Below are 25,833 nucleotides of genomic sequence, written 5' to 3'. Positions count from 1 at the left end.
CTAGATCCCTTCTAAGTTGCAATGTGGCTACTACAGCCATGTGGCAACCACCATAAGCATTTCCTGTAGTATCAGACCTGAGAACCACCAGTGGCTAAACAAGACATAACAGGGCAAAGGCATCCTATCCCCATTTACCTGGTAGCAAATCCCACTAAATTCAACATGACTTGCTTGGGTGTAGATATGGTTAGAATCGCACTGCAAATCCCACTAATCTCAATAGGACTTGTTTCCAAGTAAAGCAAGCAGGTCCGTTGAGCGGAAGTTTGCTATCATTGGCCTGGCTGCTTCGTCTAACGGGTGCAATTTATAAATGCTACAGGCGGATTATTAACAAGCTGTCTGACTACAAGAGGATTAAGGGCGTGCCTAAACGTGTGTATTTTATTTTTATTTGATGAACACCGTAGGCACTGTATCACTCCGAGCAACCATAGTTCAGTGGCAAAGCGACCGCCTTACAAGCGGAAGGTGCCGGGTTCGATCCCCGATACCCCCAGATCAGTTGGGAGAGGCTCCTGCCAGGAATCCTGGGAAGCTGCTGCCAGTCAGTGTAGACAATACTGAGGTAGATGGACCCCCAGTGGTGTGATGGAACAGCTTCCTGACGTCGAAGCTATGGGTGTTTAGGATCGCAGCTTTATTTGGCACACTTCGCTCCGTGGAAGAGGTGGGCTGGCCGATGGCTTTTACGACGCTTTGGGTAAGGTTGCCCTGCCTGTACAAGATAGAGAGACCGACCAGTTCAATAAATAAAAAAGATATACTGTATATGTAAAGGTAGTTGCGTCCTCCATCCGCCTCCACAACCCCCTTTTCCTCGAATACTTGGAAGCAACCGTCCCGTTTCGCGTGTGGAGACGCGCGGGGTCAAGAGCCCTGCTCATCTCAGGCCGCCAGCTACGCACGGCGCGCGTGTGAGGAGACAAGATGGCGGCGGGGAAGGAGGCGGGGCGTAAGGAACAGAACGCCGCGCTCCTCCACCCCGCAGGCAAGGCGCGCGCCTCCTCGCTCGGCCGCGATTGGAGGAGAGGGGCGCAAACCACGTGGTCCGGCGACCTGCCTTTCTCCTCCACGCAGCCCCGCCCCTCCCCTCCCCCCTCCCGCGCGCCACCGCCGCCGCCGCTACCGCGCTGCAGTTAGAGGCTGACGGAAGAGGAGGAGGAGGAGAAGCCGCCGTCAGCGTCGCCGCCGTAGCCCCCACCGCCTTCTGCGCGGGAAGCCGCGAGCCCGATACCGGCAACCGCCCGCTTTCTGTGGCGGAGAGGGGAGCGGGACGGCCGTTGGTAGAGGCCGCGGCTGTCGACGGGCCCAGCCCGCTCGGTGAGTGAAGGGGCTTCGAGGGGAGGGAATGAGGGAGAAGCCCGAGCCTCAGGCCCGCCTCCCACAACACGGGGTTCTCCTGAGGCGGCAGCGGGAGCTTGGCTCGTTTCTGAGGGAACGTGCGGCGGGGGGTGGGGTGAGGTGGGAGGGGAAATAACGTTTCCCTGCGTTCCGAAGAGGATCCTCTCTCCCGTTTGTGTCTCTGTCTTTGCGCGCGCGCTCCATTGTGTCGAGCGAACAAAATGGCGGCGGCGGCGGCAGCGTCGTCTGGGCCGGGAGGGAGGGGGGGAATCGGAGGGAGAGAAGCGGCATGGCGCGCGGGGCGGCTCGACGGAAGGGGAGCCAGTGGCCCCGGGGGCGTAGGTGTGCTCTTTCTCGGCCCCCGATGCCTCCTCTCACGTGTGCTGCTGCTGCCGCCGCCGCCTCTGCCTCCCTCCTTCCTATTAAGTGCCGATCCCGCCCTCGAGTTCCCCTTGAAGGCGGAGGGGAAGGGGACCTTCGCCTCAGCCCCGGGTGGCACCTTCGCAGCTGCCGCCGTCGGCCCCCTTCGCTTGGCGCCCTTTGCCTCCCCTCCGCCGGACTCGCGTTTTGTGCCGACCCCCTTCCCCAAATGAAGCGCCGCCCTATCTATTTTCTCCCCGACACCCCGGCACATACCGTAATAGCTTTCGCCTGCTGGCTAACCTTGCCCAGGTCGGCACGCGCTCCCTCCACGTGGTTAAAAATGCGGCAAGGGCCGGGTCCCCTTCTTCGGGTTACGGGAAAAAGGGACCTGGGCCGCGCCGGGTTTCTCGCGCGCGTGTCTTTACGGCCGTAGGTTCGAAGCTGGTCTTTCATCTCCTGGCAGATGTGAGGTTTAAATGGCCGAGACCCTGCGTGGATTTTTTTTGGGGGGGGGGAGCCACGTTTTGATCGAGTGGGGATCTAATGATGGTAAAGCTTAAGTTTGTGATAAGCAGCTCTTTTCAGAGTCTGCGACTTCTAGGCAACTATCAGCCTTTTGTTTTGTCCGTTAACTAGCAAAAGGTGATGGCGTTTCCCAAGGAGCCTTGGCTTTCTGTTTACAAAAGTAGCGCTACTATTAAGTTTGGCTAGGAATTACGATTTCAAAGTAGTGGGTTAACACCTGAGCCCATGGAAAGAGAAATAGGGGTGGGTGTACCAGCTACTCAGGATTGTTGGGTCAAGAAATCATAGCCCCACTAAACCGTAATTTGAAACAATTTAATGCAAGCTGAATCCGGGATTAGATGTAGTGCACAAATTGGGTGAAGGTTTAAAGGCAATAGGATGTGCTGAATAGTGTTGTACAGACTAGGCCAGTGTCTCTGTGCTTTCTTCCTCTCCCCCCAACAACAATGAAAATAAAATGTTGTTCTTCCCTGAACTTTGCAGCTCGTTTTCTAAAAGAAACCAGCTCTGAAATAGGTTTACAGAGCATTTGAGACTGATGGATACAACTGAATTTGTGCAGCTTCACAAACTTAGCTTTTAAACTACAAATTAAGCACCTGTTTTAGCTAAGTTAGATTGAGACTAGTTTTTATTTAATGTTTACAACATCAATTATACTCTTACTGTATGAAAAGTTGTGCTAGTAGTATTAGTCTAGTGTAACATCATTGTCTGTGATCTGAACATTTGTCCAAGACACTGCTTCTTGCCTCATCAACTTCATTTTGCAGTGTAAAATATTGTTATTGATCGCCCTCTCCCCATCTTTAGCAGGTAGGGTCACTTTGGTTTAACATTTTTTAACAGAACAGTCTAGGTGGAGTGGGGGTTGTGCTAAATGGTTTGTTATTGTTAAAAAACAGAGATAAATTTTTATCTTTGGTCCCAAAGATATTTATTTATCCTGCTGTGCTCAAAGGACCGCATAGCACAAGGTGAACGTCTTCTGCCAGGCCCCAGTATGCTTAACTTCACAAATTACGAACTTAAATCATTCCTGTGACCAGCAAGCTCTATTTTTAGGTCTTTTTATGTATTTCAAATGTGTCTGTCCTGCACTTCTCAAAGTTCTTGCTACAATAAAGCAATTTGTTCCCATGGCAACACATAACACATTGCCCCATTCTCACAACCCAACAAGCCATGGGTGACACTCCAGTTCCTACTGGATCACAGTTCTCTTCGGCCATTGGCCATGCTTTCTAAGGGAGCTTGGAGTCCAGGATCTGGAGGACCGCTGATTTCCTGTCCCTGCAGTACAATGGTACCTCTGGTTACAAACTTCATTTGTTCCGGAGGTCCGTTCTTAACCTGAAGCCGTTCTTAACCTGAAGTACCACTTTAGCTAATGGGGCCTCCTGCTGTCGCCACACCGCCGGCACACGATTTCTGTTCCCATCCTGAGGTAAAGTTCTTAACCCGAGGTACAACTTCCTGATTAGCGGATTCTGTAACCCAAAGTGTTTGTAACCCAAGGTACCACTGTACACCATAGTTGCTGGTTTATCATGAATACAGAAATGGCTCTGGCTTTGCCCCTCCCTTATCAGGAACAACAAACCACAATTTCTGGTTTAGCATTTCACTCAAATTATGATCAGAAAGCCAAGGGCAAATATTGGTTTTGCATTGTGGTTTGATTGGAATGAAACAAACGGTGATCACCAGCTCAGACATAATGCTAAACCAGGGGGCATGAGCTTGTTGCTCACATGGTTTGCAACATGGTTTGTTGATGGGGAGATCAGAGTGAGACCTCTGTGAACATCATAAATCATAGATTAACATAAAATGTAGCAGGGTATATTATGTTATAATATAAATTCATAATTGTACCATGTTGTGACAAGTCCACCAGTTTGTTTTCTGATATTATTGGATGAAGATGAAGTGTATGTTTCTGTTGTTAAATTTTCTGTCTAGTCTATGACCGCAATAAAGATTGATTGATTTCTGATATTGTTTATCCTTTTCATTTCCTCAGAGTACTGAATACACTGGAGGAGTACAAATTGGAAGAAGCAAATATTTCTTGAAAAATTCAGCCAAAGTTCAAAAGCAAAAATGGTAAGAGACTGCCATTCAGAGGTGAAAGCCAATAGCATACACTGGTAGCTTACTACAGGTATTTGTGTTTTTATTTTCAGCGGCCAATGCGTATTTTTGTGAATGATGACCGCCATGTTATGGCAAAACACTCGGCAGTTTATCCAACACAAGAGGAGCTGACAGCAGTACAGAACATGGTCTCTCACACTGAACGTGCTCTCAAGGCTGTATCTGACTGGATTAATGAACAAGAGAAAGGTAGCGGAGAGCAGCCAGAACCTGAGACCATGGAGACTGTAGCTGAAGAAGAGAACAAAGAAGGAAGGTAAGTAACATTTCTGCTCATCAGTCAACTGCTAAATACTTAAGTAGAAATCAAAGGGCACAATTGCAAGTAGCCATCTCTACATCTAAAGGCAAATCTCCAGTTGCCACGGTAGTTGAAACAGTAAGCATGGTTTTGTTCCTGTTGTCCACAGTTTTGGTTGTTTCATTTACCATAGAGAGAGGAGAACTTGTAGTCATCCATATATTGTTGGATTCCAGCTCCTATCACTCCTAACTATTGGCCATGCTTCCTGAGACTGTTGTAAATTCAGGTCCAACACTATCTGGAGGACTACAGGCTCTCCATCCCTGATTAAGCTGATAGAACAGTCACAAACATTTTAGAACTTTTCATCAACTCAGTTAATTGCTGCTGGAGGATTTGCCACTACCACACAATCTCTTACTGTGCAGTGCTATACACATCTACTCAGAAATAAGTGTCATTTAGTTCAGTTGGGATTGCTCCCAGCTAAGAGTGTAAGATTGCAGCCCAACTACATTACCACATACATAAGTGTGAGTGGTATTTTCTTGAATCTTGGGTAATTGTGTTGAAGTCTTCCTGGAACTAAAAAGTGCCAGGTTTTTTCACTGGATTTCCCTATAAATACAGTATAGGGTGGGTATGTGTTGTCAAGGAGAAAACATTGTCTGGATATGATACCCCTTTGCATTTCTTGGGGTGTATACTAGTACAGCATAAATTTAAACATCAGAAAAGTGGATTTTTTCCTGAAAATTTCTGATGCCTTATGTAGATTGGGATCTCATTTTGCATCTTTGAATCTGGAAGTCTGCTATGCTAATTTTATCTGTTGTATAACCATCAAAGAATTTTCAAATAGCCAGAAATATTTGAAATGAAATACTTTGACAAGGAAAGGAAATTTTAAAAAAATCATGCTTAATGCGTTGTAAATATGTTTAGGGATGTGGCAACACAACCACATATGCCTCCTTATAGTGTTTAAATTCTAAAAGGAAATAAAGGTGTTGAAAACTTGATATGCTAATTTTTGCACACTAAAGAGCTATGTATTTATATAATATATGCACACAGACATACTAGGGTTAGTCACACAAAAAAAAGGTTCAGGTAAGTTTCCCCAGAAAATGTCATTTCGCATGTGCAGTGTTTTAGTTGCTTCAATTAGTAAAGTACTAAATGGATAATATATACTAGTTGAACCAAGCAAAGTAATAATAATGATAGTAATTAATAATATCCATTTAGTGTATTTAGTAATTAAATACTTAAGTGTTTAGTGTATTTATTTAGATGCAACCTATTGAAACAATGTTGCATCCAACTAAATTATTGTGTGTGGGATGACTTACTCGGGCACAATGGAGCTTCTCGTGCTGTGCTGTGCAGCCCACCCCCTCCGCCTTGATGTGGGCGTTCCTCTGGGGTAGACAGGTGAATGCGGGAGGAGTACAATTTCCATTGTTCTCACAGAAGTCATTCCATGTGCAGAGTGGTTTAGTTTAAAATGGCATTGTATTTTTATTTTTAAACTGAAAATTCCATGAAAAAATAGAGCTGTAGAATGTTTATAGCATTTTCCTCCCTACATCACAACCTCAGTGCTGATTTCCTGGTGGGTAATGAGTAGGGCTGGGAGAAGGCATTCTTGGAAGTTGCTGCACCATAGTGGATAAGAAACTGAATTACAGATCAGAACATTGCTGGGTTAAATCTTGCCTTTGCCGTGAACTCACTAAGTAGCTTTCAGAAGTCATTCTCTCTCAGCCTCCAAATACTCTTTAGCCAAACAGTACTTAACAGATATTCCATGTATCTGGAATGGAACAGCATCCAAAGGTGTCTTAATTATTGCTTTTTCCAGTTGGGGAAAAAGTTTCAACTTAAGAGCATTGAAGAAAATAAAAGGAAGATTATCATTGTTGCTTGGTAACAGTATGTAGACCTCTGCATTTTAATGCAAAGGTGAAAGAAACATTTGAGGAACACATCACAGGATTAGATTAATTGCAAACTAAAATATTCAGTTAAATGTTCTCTGTTTAATAGTTCTGCACTTATAACCATTACACAGGCTGCACTTCTGTCTGTTCACTCTAAACTAAGGATACACAGTTCATTGGTACCCAGTGGTCTAGACTCCAGGACACTGGTGCGCTCTCCATGCTATCGTCTAGGAGGGAAACACTTTATTTTTTTAAATAATATTTATTAAGATTTTCCAATTAAAACCAAATTACAATACATGGTTAAATTTTCCATACTCCCCTTTCTCTCACCAAGGGGAGCAAACAAAACAAGCCCCCCTACCACTGGGGCAACCAACATTTCTTTCCCAATTTAACCACTTTGCACATAACATCTTTACAGACTTCCCCGATCCCCCCCCCCCCCGTTGATTTCCAGGTTAACCCTAATTCACAGTTATTGCCAATTAATCCCCATATTACTTTTTTCTTCTGACATTTTCCTTTTTAGACTCTTTTGCAATTTAATTATTCATCTTACATATCTTGCTTATGAATTTAACATATCCTCTGCTTTTACAATATTTCTGAACCTCCATTGCCTAATTCAAAACTTCAATAAAACAACCTAATTTAATTAATTTCATTTTAACTCTTCTCCCCCCTTCCTTCCTACACTCCCCAAAATTAAATTCTATCCATTAACTGTTCTCCATTGCCAGACCATATATCTACACCATAACACAAAGAGAATATCCATAGAAGCATTCATTTTTTCAACCCACCCCACCCTCTCAAATTCCAAAACCCCACAGTCCTGGGAAACTGGCTTCTGCTCCTTTCTTATCTTATATGTCCTTGAAACTTTTTCAACATTGTCCAAGCTCTTCCCGTTGCACTCTCTTCTTTGCTGCAGCTTTCCCATTTTTGCTTCTTTTTGTTTTGTTCCTTCTCACATTTCTCTTTTCTTTTCGTGGGTTGAGTCCATGAATTTTATCCTGGATTTTCTCCTCTTCTGTAGTTATATCCTCATAACTTTCACAAAAAGTCAATGATCCACTTTCCTGCAAAGCCAAGTCCAGAGGTACCACCGTCCCAGTTAGCTGATTTAACTGATTAACTTCCACTGTTAAATTGTACAAAAGTTCCAAAACCTTTATTTGAAATTCCTGCGACCATTTCCTTTTAGGCATACTTAAAGTCTAAAAAGCTTATGCAGTCCAGATGTATTTCTTCGCTGCGAAGCAGCCATCCAACATTTCCTCAAAGAGAGGGTAATAATATCTCCAAAAATCACAGTTCCAATTAAAATACAAAACCTATTTCAACCCCCCAACCTGGGGGGAAAAGCTCTGGGCTGGATTAGGAGGTATCTTCCAGTGCCTTTCTTGACCAGTCATTCTGCCACTAGCTATACTTGAGTTCCCATCATCTTCTCTTACCTGTAGTCCAGATCATCCATTTTCAGGGGCCTATAAGCACATGAAGCCTTCATAGTCACCTAAAATTTATGATTGCTACCAGCCCCGTTGCAACCCTGAGAGGAAAGGAATGAAGTCTTCCCAATGGCATCTTGCTGAACTTCAGAAACACTTTTGAGTGTTTCAAGAGCCCAGTGCAACTTTTCACTTGCCGACACACCAAGCTGAAGGGTGTAGCATGCTTCACTCTAATGCAGTGTTTTTCAACCACTGTTCCGCGGCACACTAGTGTGCCGCGAGATGTTGCCTGGTGTGCCGTGGGGAAAATTGTGTTTATTTGATTCCTATTCAAGAGAATTACTTTATATATCGTCAATATAGGCACAGAGTTAAATTTTTCAACATTTTCTAATGGTGGTGTGCCTCGTGATTTTTTTCATAAAACAAGTGTGCCCTTGCCCAAAAAAGGTTGAAAAACACTGCTCTAATGAATGTTTAAAAGGCTCAGACAGCAGCAATGCACATCTCTTCTCCGCCCACACCTTTGCCCTGTTTGGGATGGTGGGGAATCTCCTAGGCTTCATGCTGAGCCTCAGAGGCTCTGGAAGCAGTTATTTATTGCGTTTACATCCTACCCTTTCCCCCAAGGAGCTCATTTAATCTCAATAGCAACACTGCAAGGTAGGTTAGGCTGAGAGGCAGTAGCTTTATGGCTGAGTGGAGATTTGAACTCTGGTCTCCCAGATCCTAGTCTGACACTTACTTCAACGCCACACTGGCTGTTATGCCTCACTGCTTCCTGACTTTTCTAAGACTCTGTATTCCATGGCAGGGAAGTACCCTTTCAAAAAAAATTGCTGAAGAAGAGGCCATATTCTATTTGTATTTTTTCCTTGAAATTAAAATTTTACTAATACTGTATTTTAGCCCTGGCAGGTAGATTGAATGCTTTGGGGATTAAAAGACCTGTACACAATGATAAACTGTAAGAAACAATGGGCTGATAGAGATGTAATACCAGGTCATGGTGTTTGTTCTACTTGAATCAACTTTTAAAAATATTTGGGTCCCTCCATGTAGTGCCAAACAGTTTGGTGGCTATTTTGAAACAGCCCAGTGTTTCCATTGTGTGCGTAAAGTTTGATTTGAACAAATACTTAGCATAATAAAAGAGCAGTTTGTCATTTCATCATTTTCTGTAAAGCTTCTTTTCATCATTTCTTAGTGACCCGAAGACCACAGAGCACTTGACTCGGACACTTCGTGGAGTGATGCGTGTTGGTCTTGTAGCGAAGGGGCTCTTGCTTAAGGGAGACTTGGATCTTGAGTTGGTTCTGTTGTGCAAGGAGAAGCCTACTACTGGTCTTTTGGAAAAAGTGGCAGATAATCTTGGAACCCAACTTGCTGTGAGTATGAAAAATATGCATTTTTTAAAAGTTTATAATTGCTACTGCTTATCTTGTTTATTTTTTACTTGTTCGTGCAACAAATACAGTGTTGGGCTATGGGTTTCATGCCAAAGTGCACATAATTTTTGCTGTTCTGCCAACTTGAATACTCTAATGTAATGCAGTTTTGGATAAAGTAACTCAATCTGAGTAACCAGCACCTATTTACATACTTTTAGGCGCCGGGCAAAAACATTCCTCTTCTCCAAGGCCTTTGGCTAATTAAACCAGTGTTTTTCAACCACTGTTCCGCGGCACACTAGTGTGCCGCGAGATGTTGCCTGGTGTGCCGTGGGAAAATTGTGTTTATTTGATTCCTATTCAAGAGAATTACTTTATATATAGTCAATATAGGCACAGAGTTAAATTTTTTAACATTTTCTAATGGTGGTGTGCCTCGTGATTTTTTTCATAAAACAAGTGTGCCCTTGCCCAAAAAAGGTTGAAAAACACTGAATTAAACAATGTGTGGCTTTTAAAACTGTTGGGGGTGTTATAGTTTTTGTTTGTTACTATGTAATGTATTTTTGTGGTTTTATATTGTAAACTGCCCTGTGCTCCTTTCATGAAGGGCAGTACTGTATAGAAATTGAATAGATAATTATAACATCTAAAATCATGCATTTTGGTATCATATACTTGTAGCATTTTAAGTTCCCTTGTAATCAAAGCATTGCTGATGTGGGATAATTCCGGAGTGAATATTTTATGTAGTACATTGAGACTGCAATCACTTGGAAACGCAAACTTATGCAGGAGTGGGGGAATAAATAAATAAATGGAGAGCAGGGAAAACCCACCGTTCCCCACTCTCCATTTATTTATTTCTGTAGTGGGTTTCTCTTGCAGCTCTGCTTTGGGAAGGAGCTGCCCGAGCCCTTGCTTCTCCTTCCCAAAGTTGAGCAAGGTTTGGCAAGGAGCTCCCATGGCTCTCCCTTGTGCCTCCTTCGCAAAGCCCTCTCAGCTTTGGGAAGGAGCTGTCAGGACTCTGGGAAGCTGCCAGGCCCTTGTGCTTCCTTCCCAAAGCCCAGTGCCTTGCTTACTGGACTCTGGGAAGGTTGCAGGAGGGGGCTGGGACCTCCCACAGTGGCCCTGTGGCCTTCCCAGAGTCCAGTAAGCAGCCATCCACCTTGCAGGTAGCCCTGTTCCAGGTGTTCCATACTTTGCACTTTGTGCACGGTGCTCCGGAACTGAACCTTTGCATAAGTGGTGGGCCCACTGTAATTAGCTCTACCAAGTTCTTTGCCTACCACTTGCCAGTTTTCTGTATGCAGTTGCTGGCACCTCTTGTAACTAGCCCTGTGGGTCTGTCCCTTCAGAACTTCCAGAACGTTACAAATTAAGCTGGAGAACATTCCTCATCTTCATTTGCTACCACTGGCTTATTTGAGAAACTATTTAGATACCATAGTATGATTTCATTATCAATATTTCCTTTTTTGAAACTAGTGTGATATTTGAATGGGTTAGATAAACGCATTGCTCAGACAAAATGGGAAGCTTTAGTTGAACCTTTATAAGAGGAAATGTCCCAGTGTTGAAAGGGGTTTTCTGCCTGAAGAACCTTTCCAGTCATTGTGCAAGTTGCGGGTGGGGAGATATATGTGAAGGGCAGGGATATGTGGTGGATTCCATATCTTGGGCAGCTTGCCCATGGAGCATTTGGGCCCGTGAAGTGAATTTCCATATGTTGCTCTTGGCTATACCAACTACGCCAAAATCAAACATAGTTGCCCCAAAGCTCTAACTTGGATGTTGGCACTGCAGAAAGGTAGAGACTCTGATAAAACTCTAACGCATTTCTTTGTGTTTCAGACTATTACTGAAGATAAATATGAAATTATCCAATCTATCAGTGATGCTGCAATTATCATTAAGAATACAAAAGAACCTCCACTGACACTTACCATCCACTTGACATCTCCTGTTGTCAGAGAAGAAATGGAAAAAATGTTAGCTGGAGGTATGGAGGACTGAAAACTGCTAGCAGCCGCAGAATAAGTTTCCAGACTGACTTCATTGTTCACTGTGGTGTTCTGTTTTTGATTAGGCAGAGCAATTTCATGCAAATCAACTTTGTGTCACAATGCTACACAGTGTCATGGTTATGAACAACTGGATTATAGGCTTCTAGAATCTGAGTAGCACCTTCCAAATTAAATCACTTTTAAAAATGTTTGGGCCTTTTTGTATGGCCTTGTACAGGTACATTAACTCACTGGTATAACTTTTTTCATCAGACCTTAATGATGGATACAGACATTATAAATGTAAACTAAAACCTCTTAAGATGAAGTCTTAGTTTAAATGACTTCTGCATGTTCATGAAATTGGATATGTTACATAAAAGCAGTTTGTGTTGCAGCAAAAATGATAGTTGCTTTTTGTATTTTTGATCGTTTTGGGGTTTCAGCCTGTTCAGCTGAATTCAAGAATATAATGCAGAGTTTTGGATAAAGTTACTCCATCCTTCATCTTATTTATACATCTATGGGTCTTAGTGACAAGCATGTATATAATAACTCAGCTTGATTATTTGCAGCTGAGTTTAAAGGAGGCAGTCCACACAAAGTATTTGAGGTGATATCAAATATGATAGCTGTCTTCATACATGCACATCACTTGATCGTACAGAGATGAGATTGGATGTGTGAATTCACCCTTAATATTAAAAGCAATCTTCACATTTGAATAAATCTAGAGTGGTTTTTTCAGTAGCCAGGTGAACACAATGCTTAAAGGGTCTCACATTTCAAATGACTGAACTAGCCTTATCTAAAACCCTGGCTTCTTCCTATCTTCAGTTTTGCTGCAGCACAGACTGGATAGTAATTTTATTCGCTACTGATTGTTTTATGGTTCTGATATCTGACCACATCTACCAAGCCTTCTAGTTTGTCGATTTTAGGGACGCTGGACCTTTGACCAACAGGACGCACTCTGTCATGGGCTGGGGCCAGGGCAGTCGAGCCTTGTGGGCGGAGGGGGTTCCCATCTAGAAAAGCTTTTAGTTATGTACTTATATGGATATTGAGTGGGGATATAATTTTAACTTTCCCTTCTGTTGGTTAGCATAGTTCTATACCTTTTTGTAACCTGGTTAAAATAGTTTAGGATTTCTGTCCTTCCCTGTAGGGTTTCCTTTCCTTTTGTAAGAGTGAGTTAGTGCCTCACATTGTTCTCCTTATGTAGTTGTTAGTTCATAAGGGTGACAAAGTAAAGTGTATTGAGGCTATACTTTCAGGTACAGGGCTGTAGATCAGAGTTCTGGGAGCCTCAGCTGCCCTTTAGGAAACTGCCTCATCCCCTCTCCACCCGACAGAACCCCCTTGGTCAAACTGTACCTTGTCTTCTTATTCCACCCACGAATAGAAACGCTATCAGTCAACGACTCACCGGACGTTCTGGACAGGCAGAAATGCCTTGCTGCCTTGGCGTCACTCCGACACGCCAAGTGGTTCCAGGTTTGCATTTTGTTCTTATATTTGTCTTTAAGTAGAAAACTTGTAAGTTGTAATTGTCTAACTTCATTAAAATGTTTTAAATCTGGGCTGTAGATGTGCAGAACTTAGCATCTGTTAAATGCACAGTTGCTAAAGAAGCACTTGAATGAATTTAGTTTTTCAGAGAAGGAATGGAGTAGATTTCATTGCTGCTGCTTTGTGTTAAGAGTAAGTTTTCATACACAGTAATTAAACTAAAGAAATAAAGCTATGGAGATGTATACATAGTTTACCCTTGACAAAGTAGCACTACAAGAAATTTATATTTTGTCTCAATTTGGTCCTGGTATGCAGTATATTACTGAACCTGTGTTGCTTATTACTTTATTCTAGGCCAGGGCAAATGGCTTGAAATCATGTGTCATAGTCATCAGAGTGCTGAGAGATCTGTGTACCCGTGTGCCTACTTGGGCTCCACTTAGAGGATGGGTAATCTTTCAAGTTATTCTTTTTTAATATGCAAATGTATGTGAGAAAAAGCAGGTGTTTTTTATATCCTATGGAGAGGCAGTTCTCATTTTACTATGAAAATGTGAAAAATTTGGATAATATTTAAGAAAAGCGTAATCTTTGTAAGACTGCCTACGTTATTAAATAAGACTGATTTTATGTGACCAAAGGTTCTAGTGTAAGGTGGGCTTTTAGGGATTGTGGAAGCCTGACAGTTCTAAAATACTTGCCAAAAATTTGCTTTGGTTTATAGCTAGAGTATCCTCATGGCATAGGTTCATCAGGTCGTTGAGGCTCAAAATTGACTTGTCCTGTGCTTTTAGAATAGGAGTGGTAGTCTGCAAGCTACATTTGGATGGTCCAGGGCAGATCTCTGGATTGTGGTTGAAAACAAGCGCCAGCATATCCATCCCATTAAGCAGCATATCCATCCCATTAAGCAATATATTGAATATTTGTATTTTATTGCTTATTATGTTGTATTTTGTAATGCAATTGAGTTCTATGGAATTCAAATTATAATACAATAAAATATTTAAGGAATTAAATACAGTGGTACCTCGACTTACGAGCGACTCGACTTCCGCATTTTTCGACTTCTGAATGACCTCCGGAAGCGCAAAATGGCCGCTGCTTCCGAAATTTTCGACTTCCAAAGTGAAAGCAGCGGCACAATACCTCAACTTACGAGGTTTTCAATGCGGTTTTTTCGACTTGTGAAGTTTTTTTCTGTTCCGAGATGGCGGCCATTTCGACTTAGGAGCGCGCCTTTGGAACGGATCAACTTCGTAAGTCGAGGTACCACTGTAATGAAAAGACAATTAGAAATCTTACAGTATTTTAACACAGTTGCTACAAGAGGCAGAAAAATCATTGAGTAGTCCACCAAGAGCCTTAGCAAATTTCAGGTGGCCTGGGGAAGGGAATAATTTTGAAATCACTGCTTGGGAATAATACCCATTTAGTGGCATATAAATAATTTGAATGTGCAATGAATATATGCCATTGTAGGAAGTTTCCATGGTTTTCAGATATAATGGTTGTGTTTGCACAAACATTGTCATAAGCCAGAGTTTCTAGTTTATTATGGTAAACTGTAAACGAGCAGTGAGCTGGTGCATGCTGCCTGCTTGCTTCTACTTTAGTCCTCTCCTGGTGTGAGCAGGATATGTCTACCAGGAAGTTGTTAGTTTGATTGTGACAACAAAACATAGTCACTGCCCATCTTAAACCATGTTTTGTTGGCTTGCTTATTGTGGCTTGTTAAAATGCAAAAGGAAGCCAAGGCCTCCTGGTTTGTTTATCCCATTTGTACCAGAGGAGGAGTGATCAGACTACATGCACACACAAAGTCTAGCTTATGTGTCTATGCAGCCAGTGAATATTTGAGAATGTGGTGAGGTTATTCAGTCTTCAGTGCAGATTACCATTCTAATACTTAACAGGCATTATTAGACAGCCCCTCACACACATTTCAGACCTTCAGTTAAACTTATGCCCAGGCAACAGCTAAAAGTGATTCTAGTCCAGGTTAGATGACCACACACCTTCCAGCAGGCATAGGGAAACTCTGGTCCTCCAGATGTTTGGGACTACCATTCCCATCCCTAGCTAACAGGACCAGCGGTCAGGGATGATAGGAATGGTAGTCCCAAACATCTGGAGGACCCGAGTTTGCCTATGCCTATGCCTTACAGCAACTCCCTACAACCAAACTTGGCCAAGCTTCATCGGATTCAGCTTGAGTGGAATATGAACGCAGGGCAAGTACATTTCAAGTGTCTGTATCATTTAACGTGAAGATCATTCTTGTTTTCACCAAGATAAACACTGCAAACCCCTTTTTTTGAACAATTACCATTGACTTCAAACACTTAAAATATTATGAGGTGCATGCTTCAATTCACATTGCTGGTGAGGTTAGGAAACTACAGTCTCCCCCCCCCAAGCTACAACAGAGAAGCCACTTTGAAGCAGAAGCAATTAATATGTGAGCTATGAGCATTCTATATGTTAAAGCTATAGAGAGCTTGTTATTTCTACTATTTATGTTACACTTAATAAGTATAAAAACTTTATTCCATTCACTGATTCCCATTTTACAGAAAGGGCACTAACATCCGCATGTCAACTTTCCCATTGAGTCAGTGATGGGCAAGCTTGTACCAAGGTCTCCTAGATCCAACACCAAATTTTCTAGTCATGCATGTGTCTCTTTAACTGAGTTATTTAATAGATTAATGGTTAAGGTAGGCCAGCATCTGTACTATGGGTACTGATAACTGTTTACTATTTTCCTTACAAATTTTTGAAATGTCTTTTCAGCCTCTAGAACTGCTGTGTGAGAAATCAATTGGAACAGCCAATCGACCAATGGGAGCTGGTGAGGCCCTGAGAAGAGTTCTTGAATGCCTTGCATCAGGAATAGTCATGCCAGGTTAGATAGTTCTCGACTCTTGAGAAATTTCAATAGAAGTGACTGAAATTGGATCTAGTCAAGGTTTTGTGTTTCCACCATGTTAGGCATGACCATATTTTATCTGTTTCTTTCACTTAAGGCTTGATGTATAGGGCATGACATTACCTTGAACAAATGCTCTTAAAATTATGGACCCATTATTCCAACTCCCTTAATGGGGATGTGACAGAATGTGCAGGTTGCTTTTGGAGTGCTTGAAGACTTTGGCAATCTTGCCACACAGTGCTGGGCTTAATGATCTGTATTGCACACTAGATCAAATTACTGCCCATTGGATCAAGAACTTCAATTGAGCTACTTACATTTCTGAGTCTTAGGTGATGCTGAGGGAATATTGGAGTCTACGTAGAGACCCTAGGATAATTCTCTGCATATCTTCCTTGTTTCCTGCCTTCAGATGGTTCTGGTATTTATGATCCTTGTGAAAAAGAAGCCACTGATGCTATTGGGCATCTAGACAGACAACAAAGGGAAGATATCACACAGAGTGCTCAGGTATAGTTTTGATTACAGATGTTACAAAACCGCAATGAGTTCTTAATGATAGCTAGTTTTCCCAATGAGGCTGGCTTTAATCTGAAACAGAAAAAAGGGTCCCATTAAGTAATGCAGGAGGTTTTTGCTGATTTGCCAAAAATAAGATGTCAGGTTTTTAAAACTTAACAGTAAGTTCCAGAGTGCTTGCTGACTTTGGTCTTCAGAAGTTTCTGGCTTGAAATACTGGGAATGGGTTTTGTTATGAATGTGGGAAAAGCTAGGAGCAGTTTGGACACCTCAGTAATACACATTCTATCTCTCTAGCATGCGTTAAGGCTTGCTGCTTTTGGCCAACTTCATAAAGTTTTGGGGATGGATCCGTTGCCATCAAAGATGCCCAAGAAACCAAAAAATGAAAACCCAGTTGATTACACTGGTAGGTTTTAGCAGTTTGGAATTTTATTTCTGACAGAAAATATGTTGGTGTTTTTATTGACAATCTAAAATCTGTCTACAGTCCAGATTCCCCCTAGCACCACATATGCCATTGCTCCGTTGAAACGTCCTATGGAAGAAGATGGAGAGGAGAAATCTCCAAGCAAAAAGAAAAAGAAGATTCAGAAAAAAGGTATTGAGTTGGCAAGAGGTAGGTATACATAGTTTTCAAAGTGCTTGCTAATCCAGACGTTTCGGATTCATGTTGATGTCTAAATGTCAGTGAATGGTAGGAAGTAGAAACAAATGTTGAGTTCTTCTGCTTTGGCTGTTTTGCTTGATAGCTTAACACTGTGCATTTCGTAGAGCACAAAAGACATTAATGTGGGGTCTTCAGTCAATACATTAATATTTGACAAAAACCTTCTTTTGTTCAGAGGAGAAATCAGAACCGCCGCAAGCTATGAATGCACTGATGAAACTCAACCAACTGAAACCTGGACTTCAGTATAAACTAGTGTCTCAGACAGGTCCAGTTCATGCTCCTATATTTACTATGTCTGTGGAAGTAGATGGCATCACATATGAAGCTTCAGGACCTTCCAAAAAAACAGCCAAGCTGCATGTAGCTGTAAAGGTAGGAAGTGGTTATGAATATGTGCTTAACTATTACTTGTAAATCAGTACATACACAGTTTCACTTTAAACGTAACTTGTATTTCTTTTGTCTGGAAGGGGATCTTGTGCCTTTCTTAGAATACACCAGTGTCATTCATTACAAACCATGGTTAAGGAAGCTTAAACTATGATTTAGTCTTCTGTTTGTATTGACATACACATAGTTTGCAGTTGACCAACAATTGGAGAACTATGATTTGGCACAGACATGTATTCAATGTAGTTTGTACTTTATGATTTGCCATAGTATCAGTTTACTATGTGGGTGCTTTACCTAGAAGCTGGGAGGGATAAGCACAGGCGCCCATGCAAAGGGAGCTGGCAGCCAGGTATACTTGCACCATGCCTCAGAGGGCAAAGCTGTCTGGGGGGCCTCTCTAGAAACCAGCTCCCTTTTCCCTTTTCTTTTTTTAATTTATAAATTTGTTTTAACAAGACTTCCAACCCAGGCATCAGACAAGCTCTGCATGGGCCTGGATAAGCAAGCTCTAAATCATGTTACGTCCTGTGTTTGGAAGCTCAAGCTATAGTTAGTGAAACTCTAGTTAGGTGTGGTTGCTGAATGGCTTAATGCAGGCATGTCCAACAGGCAGATCCTGATGTACCAGTAGATCACTGGACGTCTGTGGTAGATCACTGGCTCCCCCCAAAGAAGCTCAACAACTTTGGCTCCCCTTAAAAAAGCTCAATTTTTTGTCCTGCACCCCCCAAAAACGGGGCTTTCCCCCTCCCTAAAAAAGTCCACCAACTTTGACCTGAACCCCGAAAAAGTGGGTAGATCACTGCCAGTCTTTAACTCTGTAAGTAGATCGCAGTCTCTTGGGAACTGCCCCCCCCCCGGCTTAATGGATGTTAACAGTAGTCTGAAGTTGTACAGAAGCGTCTAAATTGATCAGGATAAATTTTTTTCTTAGGTGTTACAAGATATGGGATTGCCTACGGGTGTAGAAGGAAGAGAGAGGGGTGATGAATCAGCAGAGGAAACGGATCAGAAACCAGTAGCTATTACTGCTCCGCCTGTAGTGGAGACTATTTGTACACCCAGTGCTGCTTCTCCTTCAGAGCAAACAGAGGTAGGTGTACATTACTTGTGCCTCTTTTAGGCTCTGGTCATTGCTCTTCAGGCTAGAATCCCTGTCACTCCAGATCAATGCCAAGTGCCTAATTCGTTTTAGAAACCCTTGTGCAATCAATAACCACAAAAATGGTCATGGAGGTGAATCAAATGATACATTATCTCTCACATATATCTTAACTAAATCTGACATTATAGTTCTAAGTGTACTCTAATAATCAATTGTCTGCAGTCGATGAAGACAAAGTCATTATATTATAGTTTCTGGTACACTTCTCACCAGCACCCAGGTGTCTCTTTTGAAAGCCTACTTTTTCCTCTACTACTACACATTCACAAAGCCAGTGCCTTGTTCTAGTGGGCGAAGACCACATGGTTTGCTTCTCTGTGCTCAGCATCTTGCTTTGCCCTACTGTGCTAACTAGGAAGGTGGGATGCTAACCTAGATAATTTTTTGGCTTTTGGCTTTTCTGTACTGGTTTAGCACACACAAACCCGTCCCCCCAATTATTGATCTACATTTTTAAAAAGTGGAAATGGCACCAATGCAGTGGTATTTTAATTTCATAGAATGTGAAGCAGCAGGGACCAATACTGACAAAGCATGGGAAAAACCCAGTTATGGAGCTAAATGAGAAACGACGTGGCTTAAAATATGAGCTGATTTCAGAAACTGGCGGCAGTCATGATAAGCGGTTTGTGATGGAGGTGAGATGATCTGATATACAAAGCTGCATTCAGAATTACTATTAGTTAATGCAGTTACAACATGGGGACGTGCAGTTCTCTCCCTGACACTTTTCCTTACTTCAAAGGTTGAGGTTGATGGTCAGAAATTCCAAGGAGCTGGTTCAAACAAAAAAGTGGCGAAAGCTTATGCTGCACTGGCTGCGTTAGAAAAGCTTTTTCCAGATGCCCCCCTTCCAATGGAGCAAAAGAAGAAAAGGGCCCCTATGCCAGCGAGAGGTGGACCCAAATTTCCCGTAAAGGTAAATTTTAACCCTATAACTTGTGCTTTCAGGTAGATTAATAATACTAACTCAATCCCCTAGAGAGACTGTACTCTTAACAGACTATTTGGTGGTTGATTTGAAAAGCATAGCTTATGGCTACAGTTCTAGGAGCTGCTTAGCAATGAATTATACAAAATACTTAACATAGCAAGAATCAAAAATAAGTTAGTTGACTTTCTGTTTGTTGGACTTTTACTAATTTCAACAGCATAATCCAGGCTATGGTATGGGAGGCCCTATGCATACTGAAGTGCCACCCCCTCCAAACATGCGGGGTCGTGGTAGAGGAGGAAATATCCGAGGCCGCGGTAGAGGAAGAGGTGGATTTGGTGGTGCTAATCATGGAGGATATATGAATGCTGGTGAGTTACTTCCTTTCTGTTCCATACTTTGAAGTGTGAAAGCTAGCATTAATCATCTTGCACATGCTGCTTTATCCACTTCATAGCAAGGGTGGGAGTCCTGTACCCCAACAGGTTTGGTTAGATTCTGGTTCCCATCATTGGTCATGTTGGTTGGAGCAGATGCCCATTGAGAGATCAACAACATTTAGAGGGGCACAGGCTCACCACCTCGGCATTACAACATTGCTTATAGTGTCTGTTGGGAGGGGGGTTGAGACTAAGGCTGGAAGATAAATACAGGTGAAAGCCTTAATGGTTGCTGAACTCAGTGGTTCTGTGGAGTCCACTTTTTATATATGTGTTTGAATCTGAGCATCTGTAAATCCATGGTACAAACATACCAAATGGTCTACTTAAGTCGCTCCTTTTTTGAAATATTGTCAGGTGACTAATATATCCTTCATTTTGTTCCAGGAGCTGGATATGGAAGCTATGGCTATGGTGGCAATTCTGCAACAGCAGGCTATAGTAAGTGTTCATGGAAAAAAATGAAACACAACACCCTGGGGGTAGTGAAGCTCAGTTCTATTTTACGTAGCGAAATGAGGAAAATCTCACTTGCTTTTAAAATGAACTAAACATTTCTCTGCTTTTTGCCAGTGAAGCAAATCACCATTCTGAAAAGCATTTTCCCTAAAAAATAAAATTTTAAAATACACAGCTTGGTTTGTTTCGGGAGCGGGGGGATGACGGGAGCAGAGAAATAAAAATAAATTTTAAAAATGTGGCACATTTTGCCATCTTCCAAAAATTCTAATTTTTTTTCCTCTGCTCTGTCTCCCCCTTTTGTAGGTGACTTTTTCACAGACTGCTACGGCTATCATGATTTTGGGTCTTCCTAGATCATCTAAAAGTATTGCACATAAAACAGCTTTTTACTCCAATTTTCTCGAACTCCAAAACCCAAAGTGTTCGTGCTGTGTCCCTGTGCTTCACTGGGTTTCTCAACAGTGGCTTTTCACCGCAGCTTGTCTGAAACTGTTAGCCTACAAACAGTGGCAGTTTTTATTGTGACTTGCCTTTGGTCATATTGATGTACAATATGGGGGAGCTAACTTTCAAGGAATGTGTTTGTGCATTGTGCACAAAAAGAGCCAACTCTGTTCTGCTTACAAGCAAAAGGCCCCCGTTTGCTTTTTATGGAAAGCATCGCTTTATTTTTAAGGAACATAATAATGTGTTAACTACTTGTTTTAATTTACAACAGATTTTGTACAAAACTTAACCTTTTTGGTTCTCCGAAGTGGGTAGATGCCTCTAATAATAAGGGGAGAGACATTTGAACAATTCAGAATCTACAACAACTTAGTGTTTTAAGCATGCATGATATTGACTTGTATGTGAAATAGTATGTGCTAATTTTAATATCTGCATCCTTTGTGCTTCTTGTATTGGTATAACATCCAGGACCTACAGCCTCAGCTACAATGGTTGGGTTGCGATTCCTCTAAATTGAATGGTTTCATTAGTTGCAGTGGGCATTTTTTGCAACTAAAGATAAAAGGCCTAAAGCACTTTGCAAGTTGGTTCAAATTCTTGTAGGGTATGGCTACTTATCTTTTTTGCAGTGCATGTCCCCAAAAGCAGGTGTGTGTAATGTCCAGAAAATGAAAGCTACTAAACACTGAAAAGGCACAGGGAATAAACTAGTTGTTGAGGTTTTTAATAAACATACTGTTTGGTCTTCTTTGCTTCAGTAGTTGATTTAAATGTGTGTACCTTGATCCCTGTCCTAGGAGTAACTTTTTAAAATTTCTATACCACCTTTCATCCAAGGATCACGGGGTGGTTTACAATATAAAAACACAAAATTGCATAACATTGTAACAAACAAAGGCAATACCCCCATGCAGACACATATTTGTTAATGAATACTAAATAAAATCACTACTAAATAAGCAGTTTACAAAATAGTTAACATGGTAACTACAAGTGGCTGTGGTGAGGGAATTGTTCTTCCCAATGAATTTTGTTGTTAAATGTCCTTTTTTAAAAGAGAAACTGTGTTTTGCCTAGTTCTGAACTGAGTGAAAACTCAATTTAACACCCACTGTGTTGTGGGTGTTAGTGTGAAGATTGTTTGAGAAGCCAAGACGTATTTCAAGAAATAATTTTTATTTAAAACTAGTGGTGTTCCTTCCAGTATACCATGCTGTGCAGATTGGCTGCATATGTCACCTTACTAGACAATAGCCATTCTTGTGCAGTTTTAACCATAGGCTCATAACATCTGTTATGGGTCTGAAAGCTGGTGCCTTCCTTGCTAAAGCATAATTTAAATCAAATCTTGTGTGCTCAAATTGTATTTCAAAACAGGATCTTTACAGACTTGTGTAGTTATATACAAAATGAATATACTTTCTGGGCAAGCTGTTTTTAGATGTACCTGAGTAACTCTGTGTCTTCTGCTATTGTTTCCAGCTGTGATCATCACTTCCTTTTACACACCAGGGGATATTTTGCAGTCTGGTACATGGGGAACTGATATCATACCAGACGGCTTTGTTGGATGTTCACTTCCAGCTAAATGCATCTGCCTGTGATGGCTGATGTAATAAGCCTATATTCAAGTCTATAGAATTCCAAATTTTGAATTGTCACTGCTACAAAAAAGGGTTACTATCATGTCAAATATTTTGGGGAGTGCATAGCCCTTCCAGAGAGAGGTATAATGCTCCAGTCAAACCTAAGTACAGTGGTACCTCTGGTTGCGGACAGGATCAGTTCCGGAGCTCCGGTCAGATCCCGAGATTTTCGCAACCGGAGGTGCCTGTTCTGTGCATGCGCGTGCGGCAAAACCCGGAAAATACTTCTGGGTTTGCCACGTGCGTACCCCAAAGGATATGTAACCCGAGGTGCTCGTAAGTAGAGGTGCCACTGTATCCCTTTAAGGAAGGGAAGACATATGGCGTAACGTTTCAGTTTGCTCTGGGATTTCTGCTAGAATGCAGGGGAAGCTTGACACCATGCTACACAGTCACATTTTAGGCCCATATCTTCCTGAGCATGTAGCAGTTTCAAATAACTTGGAACAAGTGTAGTGACTGCTTTCTGTCCTGTCCTTAGGTCAGTTCTACAGTAATGGTGGCCATTCCGGCAATGCAGGAGGGGGTGGTGGATCTGCAGGGTATGGTTCCTACTACCAAGGTGGCGACTACAGCTCTCCTGCCCCTCCTAAACACGCCGGGAAGAAGCAGCAGCATGGAGGACAGCAAAAGCCCGCCTATGGTTCTGGCTATCAAGCCCATCAAGGCCAACAACAGCAATCTTATAACCAGAACCAGTATAGCAACTATGGGCCACCGCAAGGCAAGCAGAAGGGATATAACCAAGGCAACTACGCTTCATACTCGAATTCCTACAACTCTCCTGGCGGTGGTGGAGGAGGATCAGACTACAATTATGAAAGTAAATTCAATGTGTTGCTGGTGGGTGGTGGGGGTTGTGAAGCCCTTAATACACTTTTAGCATAAGCATGTGTCTCGTACTATTATCATGTAATTCCAGAGTGCAAGGATAGGAAATATAAAGGAAACAAGATAGTTTAAGCACTGGTGTGATTCTGTGTTACTTAGTATGCTTAAGTAAAGTAGATGTATTTTAAAGATGCTTGTGGATAGCAGATATTCCAATAAAATGGGTTGATATGCAGATCAGATGAGAATCTTTTAAAAGGCAGTGGAGTTGAGCTGCAGTGATAAATGAAGACATCTAATGATTTTGAGCAGGGGTGTTGGGAAACTCATCCTGCAGCTAGTTTCGGTATAGCCTCTTCACTGCTGCTGTGTTGCAAGAAACTAAGGGAGACATTTATGATAAGAGCTGATAATCTCCCTGTGTAATAGAAAACTGCTTTGTGATATTATCTGAAGTCAGCTTTCATATATTTACATTTGATTTTGAATGTTTCCAAAGTAGCCTGATATGAGACTTTCCTCAATATACGTTCTTAATTCCAGGTTACGGCGGTGGTGGTGGACGTGGCGGTAGTGGCGCGAACAATTATGGCTCAGGAGGAGCCGCCTACAATGCTGGTTCCCATGGTGGCTATGGGGGCGGAGCTGGGGGAGGAGGGTCATCTTACCAAGGTAAGCAATGTCCGTATAGAATAACAGCAACCCTGAAGTGTTTGCATGTTGAGTGGAATAAGTTTTTTTGTTTTGTATTCCACAAATATTGACTTTGCTAATCAGCCAGCCACTATATGTGATCACTGCCATTGCTCCCATGTATGTATGTATGTATGTATGTCGGTATGTATGTCCTCTGGAACATGCAGTGAACAAAGGCGGAAGAGTGTCACTCACTTGACTAGGCTTTAGTTTAGAGAAAGATTAGCAGTGCAGGGTGCAGCAGGGAAAGATTATTGTACCCCAAGTGCTCTTCAGTTACTGAACTTTGGGGAGGCAATGTTCATTCTGTTCTGGTGTGTTGCCTGCTATTTGTGTATGTGATAGTTTAGACTATATAAGCAAAGTAGTGATTTATAATGGCATATTAAAGTGACCCCTCTCCCTTTTCACTCTAGGAGGATATTCTCAGCCAAACTACAACTCTCCAGGTTCAAACCAGAATTACAGTGGACCTCCCAATTCCTACCAAGTCTCCCAAGCTGGTTATGGCAGAAATGACCACAGCATGAACTATCAGTATAGATAAACCAGTCTGTTCTCGGGTGTGAAGCTTTGTTACCTTCTAAACTTGCATACCCTTTGAATATTGAGTTTTATTGCATCACAGTAAACATGTAAACCCTGTTTCCATGTTGCAGTGCTCTTTGTGATATCAGTCACTAATGGTTGAGTACTTTGTAATTCCATACTTAGCTGTATTTTGGACATTTAATGGTGTATTTAATGGTTTGTTTGCCATTTCAATTTTCTGTCTAAATAGAATTTGAGTTCAGTATCCTTTTTCTGTTTAAATGACATTCATGTGTTAACACAGTATGGCTTTAAATAGATAAGGGATATCTTCTGCTAATGCTTTTGTGAAGTGAGTTTAAACAAGCTTTCTGTATTTTAATGCTTTAGTGTTTTTCAGTTTTATAAGTGAGGATTTTATTTTAAAACTTGTGGGAAAGAGTGGGTTTTGTATGTCTGGGTCATTCAGACAGCACATCTGGATTATGCTGAATGTAGACAAATAAACACAAACTCTTCATGTGTCTGTTTAGATTCTTATTCTGCCTGAATCCCATAACCTGATTGCTACCAACTGCCTCTCAACTTTCAAAGCAAGCCGTTAGGTTGTTATATCCTAATAATTTATGGCAGTTGTATTAACATCTCTAATGGCCTTTTAAAGTCTTTCACAAGAAAACATGTGAATTACAGATTCTAATGAAGTGATGAAGAATGAGAGGCAGCTTGGGTAACAATGAAACAGTAATGGGGTAAGGAACAAGAAACACTAGTGATTTTGTCCAATTGTATTTTGAATCTTCACTCATTAACTGTTTATTCCATATCTGTAATATCTGCCCCTAAAAGCTATAGTAACAGGATTCTGCCCTGTGCCGGATATATGGCTGTTTCTAAAGAATACAGGTGAAACTTGAAAAATTAGAATATCGTGGAAAAGTCCATTTATGTAAGCAATTTTTTTCATAAGTTGCTGGACTTTAATATATGAGATAGACTCATGACATGCAAAGCGAGATGTCAAGCCTTTGTTATAATTTTGATTATGGCATACAGGTGATGAAAACCCCAAAGTTGAAATTGTTAATTTGGGGTTCTCATCAGCTGTATGCCATAATCATCACAATTATAAAGGATTGACATATCTCGCTTTGCATGTCATGAGTCTATCTCATATATTAGTTTCACCTTTTAA

The 25,833-nt window shown here is 41.8% G+C and overlaps 1 protein-coding gene across 6 annotated transcripts; it reads left to right on the top strand.

Annotated features, from left to right (window-relative positions):
• The first annotated feature begins 1,188 nt into the window (after positions 1-1,188).
• ILF3 (interleukin enhancer binding factor 3) lies at positions 1,189-25,164 on the top strand. Of its 6 annotated transcripts, none has more exons than XM_033173086.1 (20): positions 1,189-1,326; positions 4,265-4,347; positions 4,428-4,654; positions 9,259-9,439; positions 11,297-11,444; positions 12,854-12,945; positions 13,318-13,413; positions 15,760-15,871; positions 16,311-16,408; positions 16,715-16,826; positions 16,908-17,036; positions 17,263-17,462; positions 18,418-18,576; positions 19,149-19,286; positions 19,394-19,567; positions 19,800-19,953; positions 20,410-20,463; positions 23,062-23,403; positions 23,955-24,083; positions 24,524-25,164. In XM_033173086.1, the coding sequence occupies exons 2-20, from the start codon at positions 4,345-4,347 to the stop codon at positions 24,652-24,654; spliced, it is 2,679 nt and encodes an 892-aa protein (XP_033028977.1). In that variant the 5' UTR covers positions 1,189-1,326; positions 4,265-4,344; the 3' UTR covers positions 24,655-25,164. The 6 variants fall into 6 exon arrangements, with proteins under 6 accessions (XP_033028977.1, XP_033028976.1, XP_033028975.1 ...); XM_033173085.1 differs by having other exon boundaries at positions 9,238-9,439; positions 16,908-17,018; XM_033173084.1 differs by having other exon boundaries at positions 9,238-9,439.
• The last annotated feature ends 669 nt before the right edge of the window (positions 25,165-25,833 follow it).

The sequence above is a fragment of the Lacerta agilis genome, chromosome 16, assembly GCF_009819535.1.
Source record: "Lacerta agilis isolate rLacAgi1 chromosome 16, rLacAgi1.pri, whole genome shotgun sequence".
In the NCBI taxonomy this organism is placed as follows: domain Eukaryota; kingdom Metazoa; phylum Chordata; class Lepidosauria; order Squamata; family Lacertidae; genus Lacerta; species Lacerta agilis.
Note: the sequence above shows the minus strand (reverse complement) of the source record. Positions and strands in the feature narration are given on the sequence as shown.

Excerpts from the sequence above, each read along its gene's own strand:
- ILF3 (XM_033173084.1), top strand. Across the intron at positions 20,464-23,061 it reads TTCTGCAACAGCAGGCTATA|GTCAGTTCTACAGTAATGGT; the intron begins GTAAGTGTTCAT and ends TCCTGTCCTTAG. Across the intron at positions 24,084-24,523 it reads AGGAGGGTCATCTTACCAAG|GAGGATATTCTCAGCCAAAC; the intron begins GTAAGCAATGTC and ends TTTTCACTCTAG.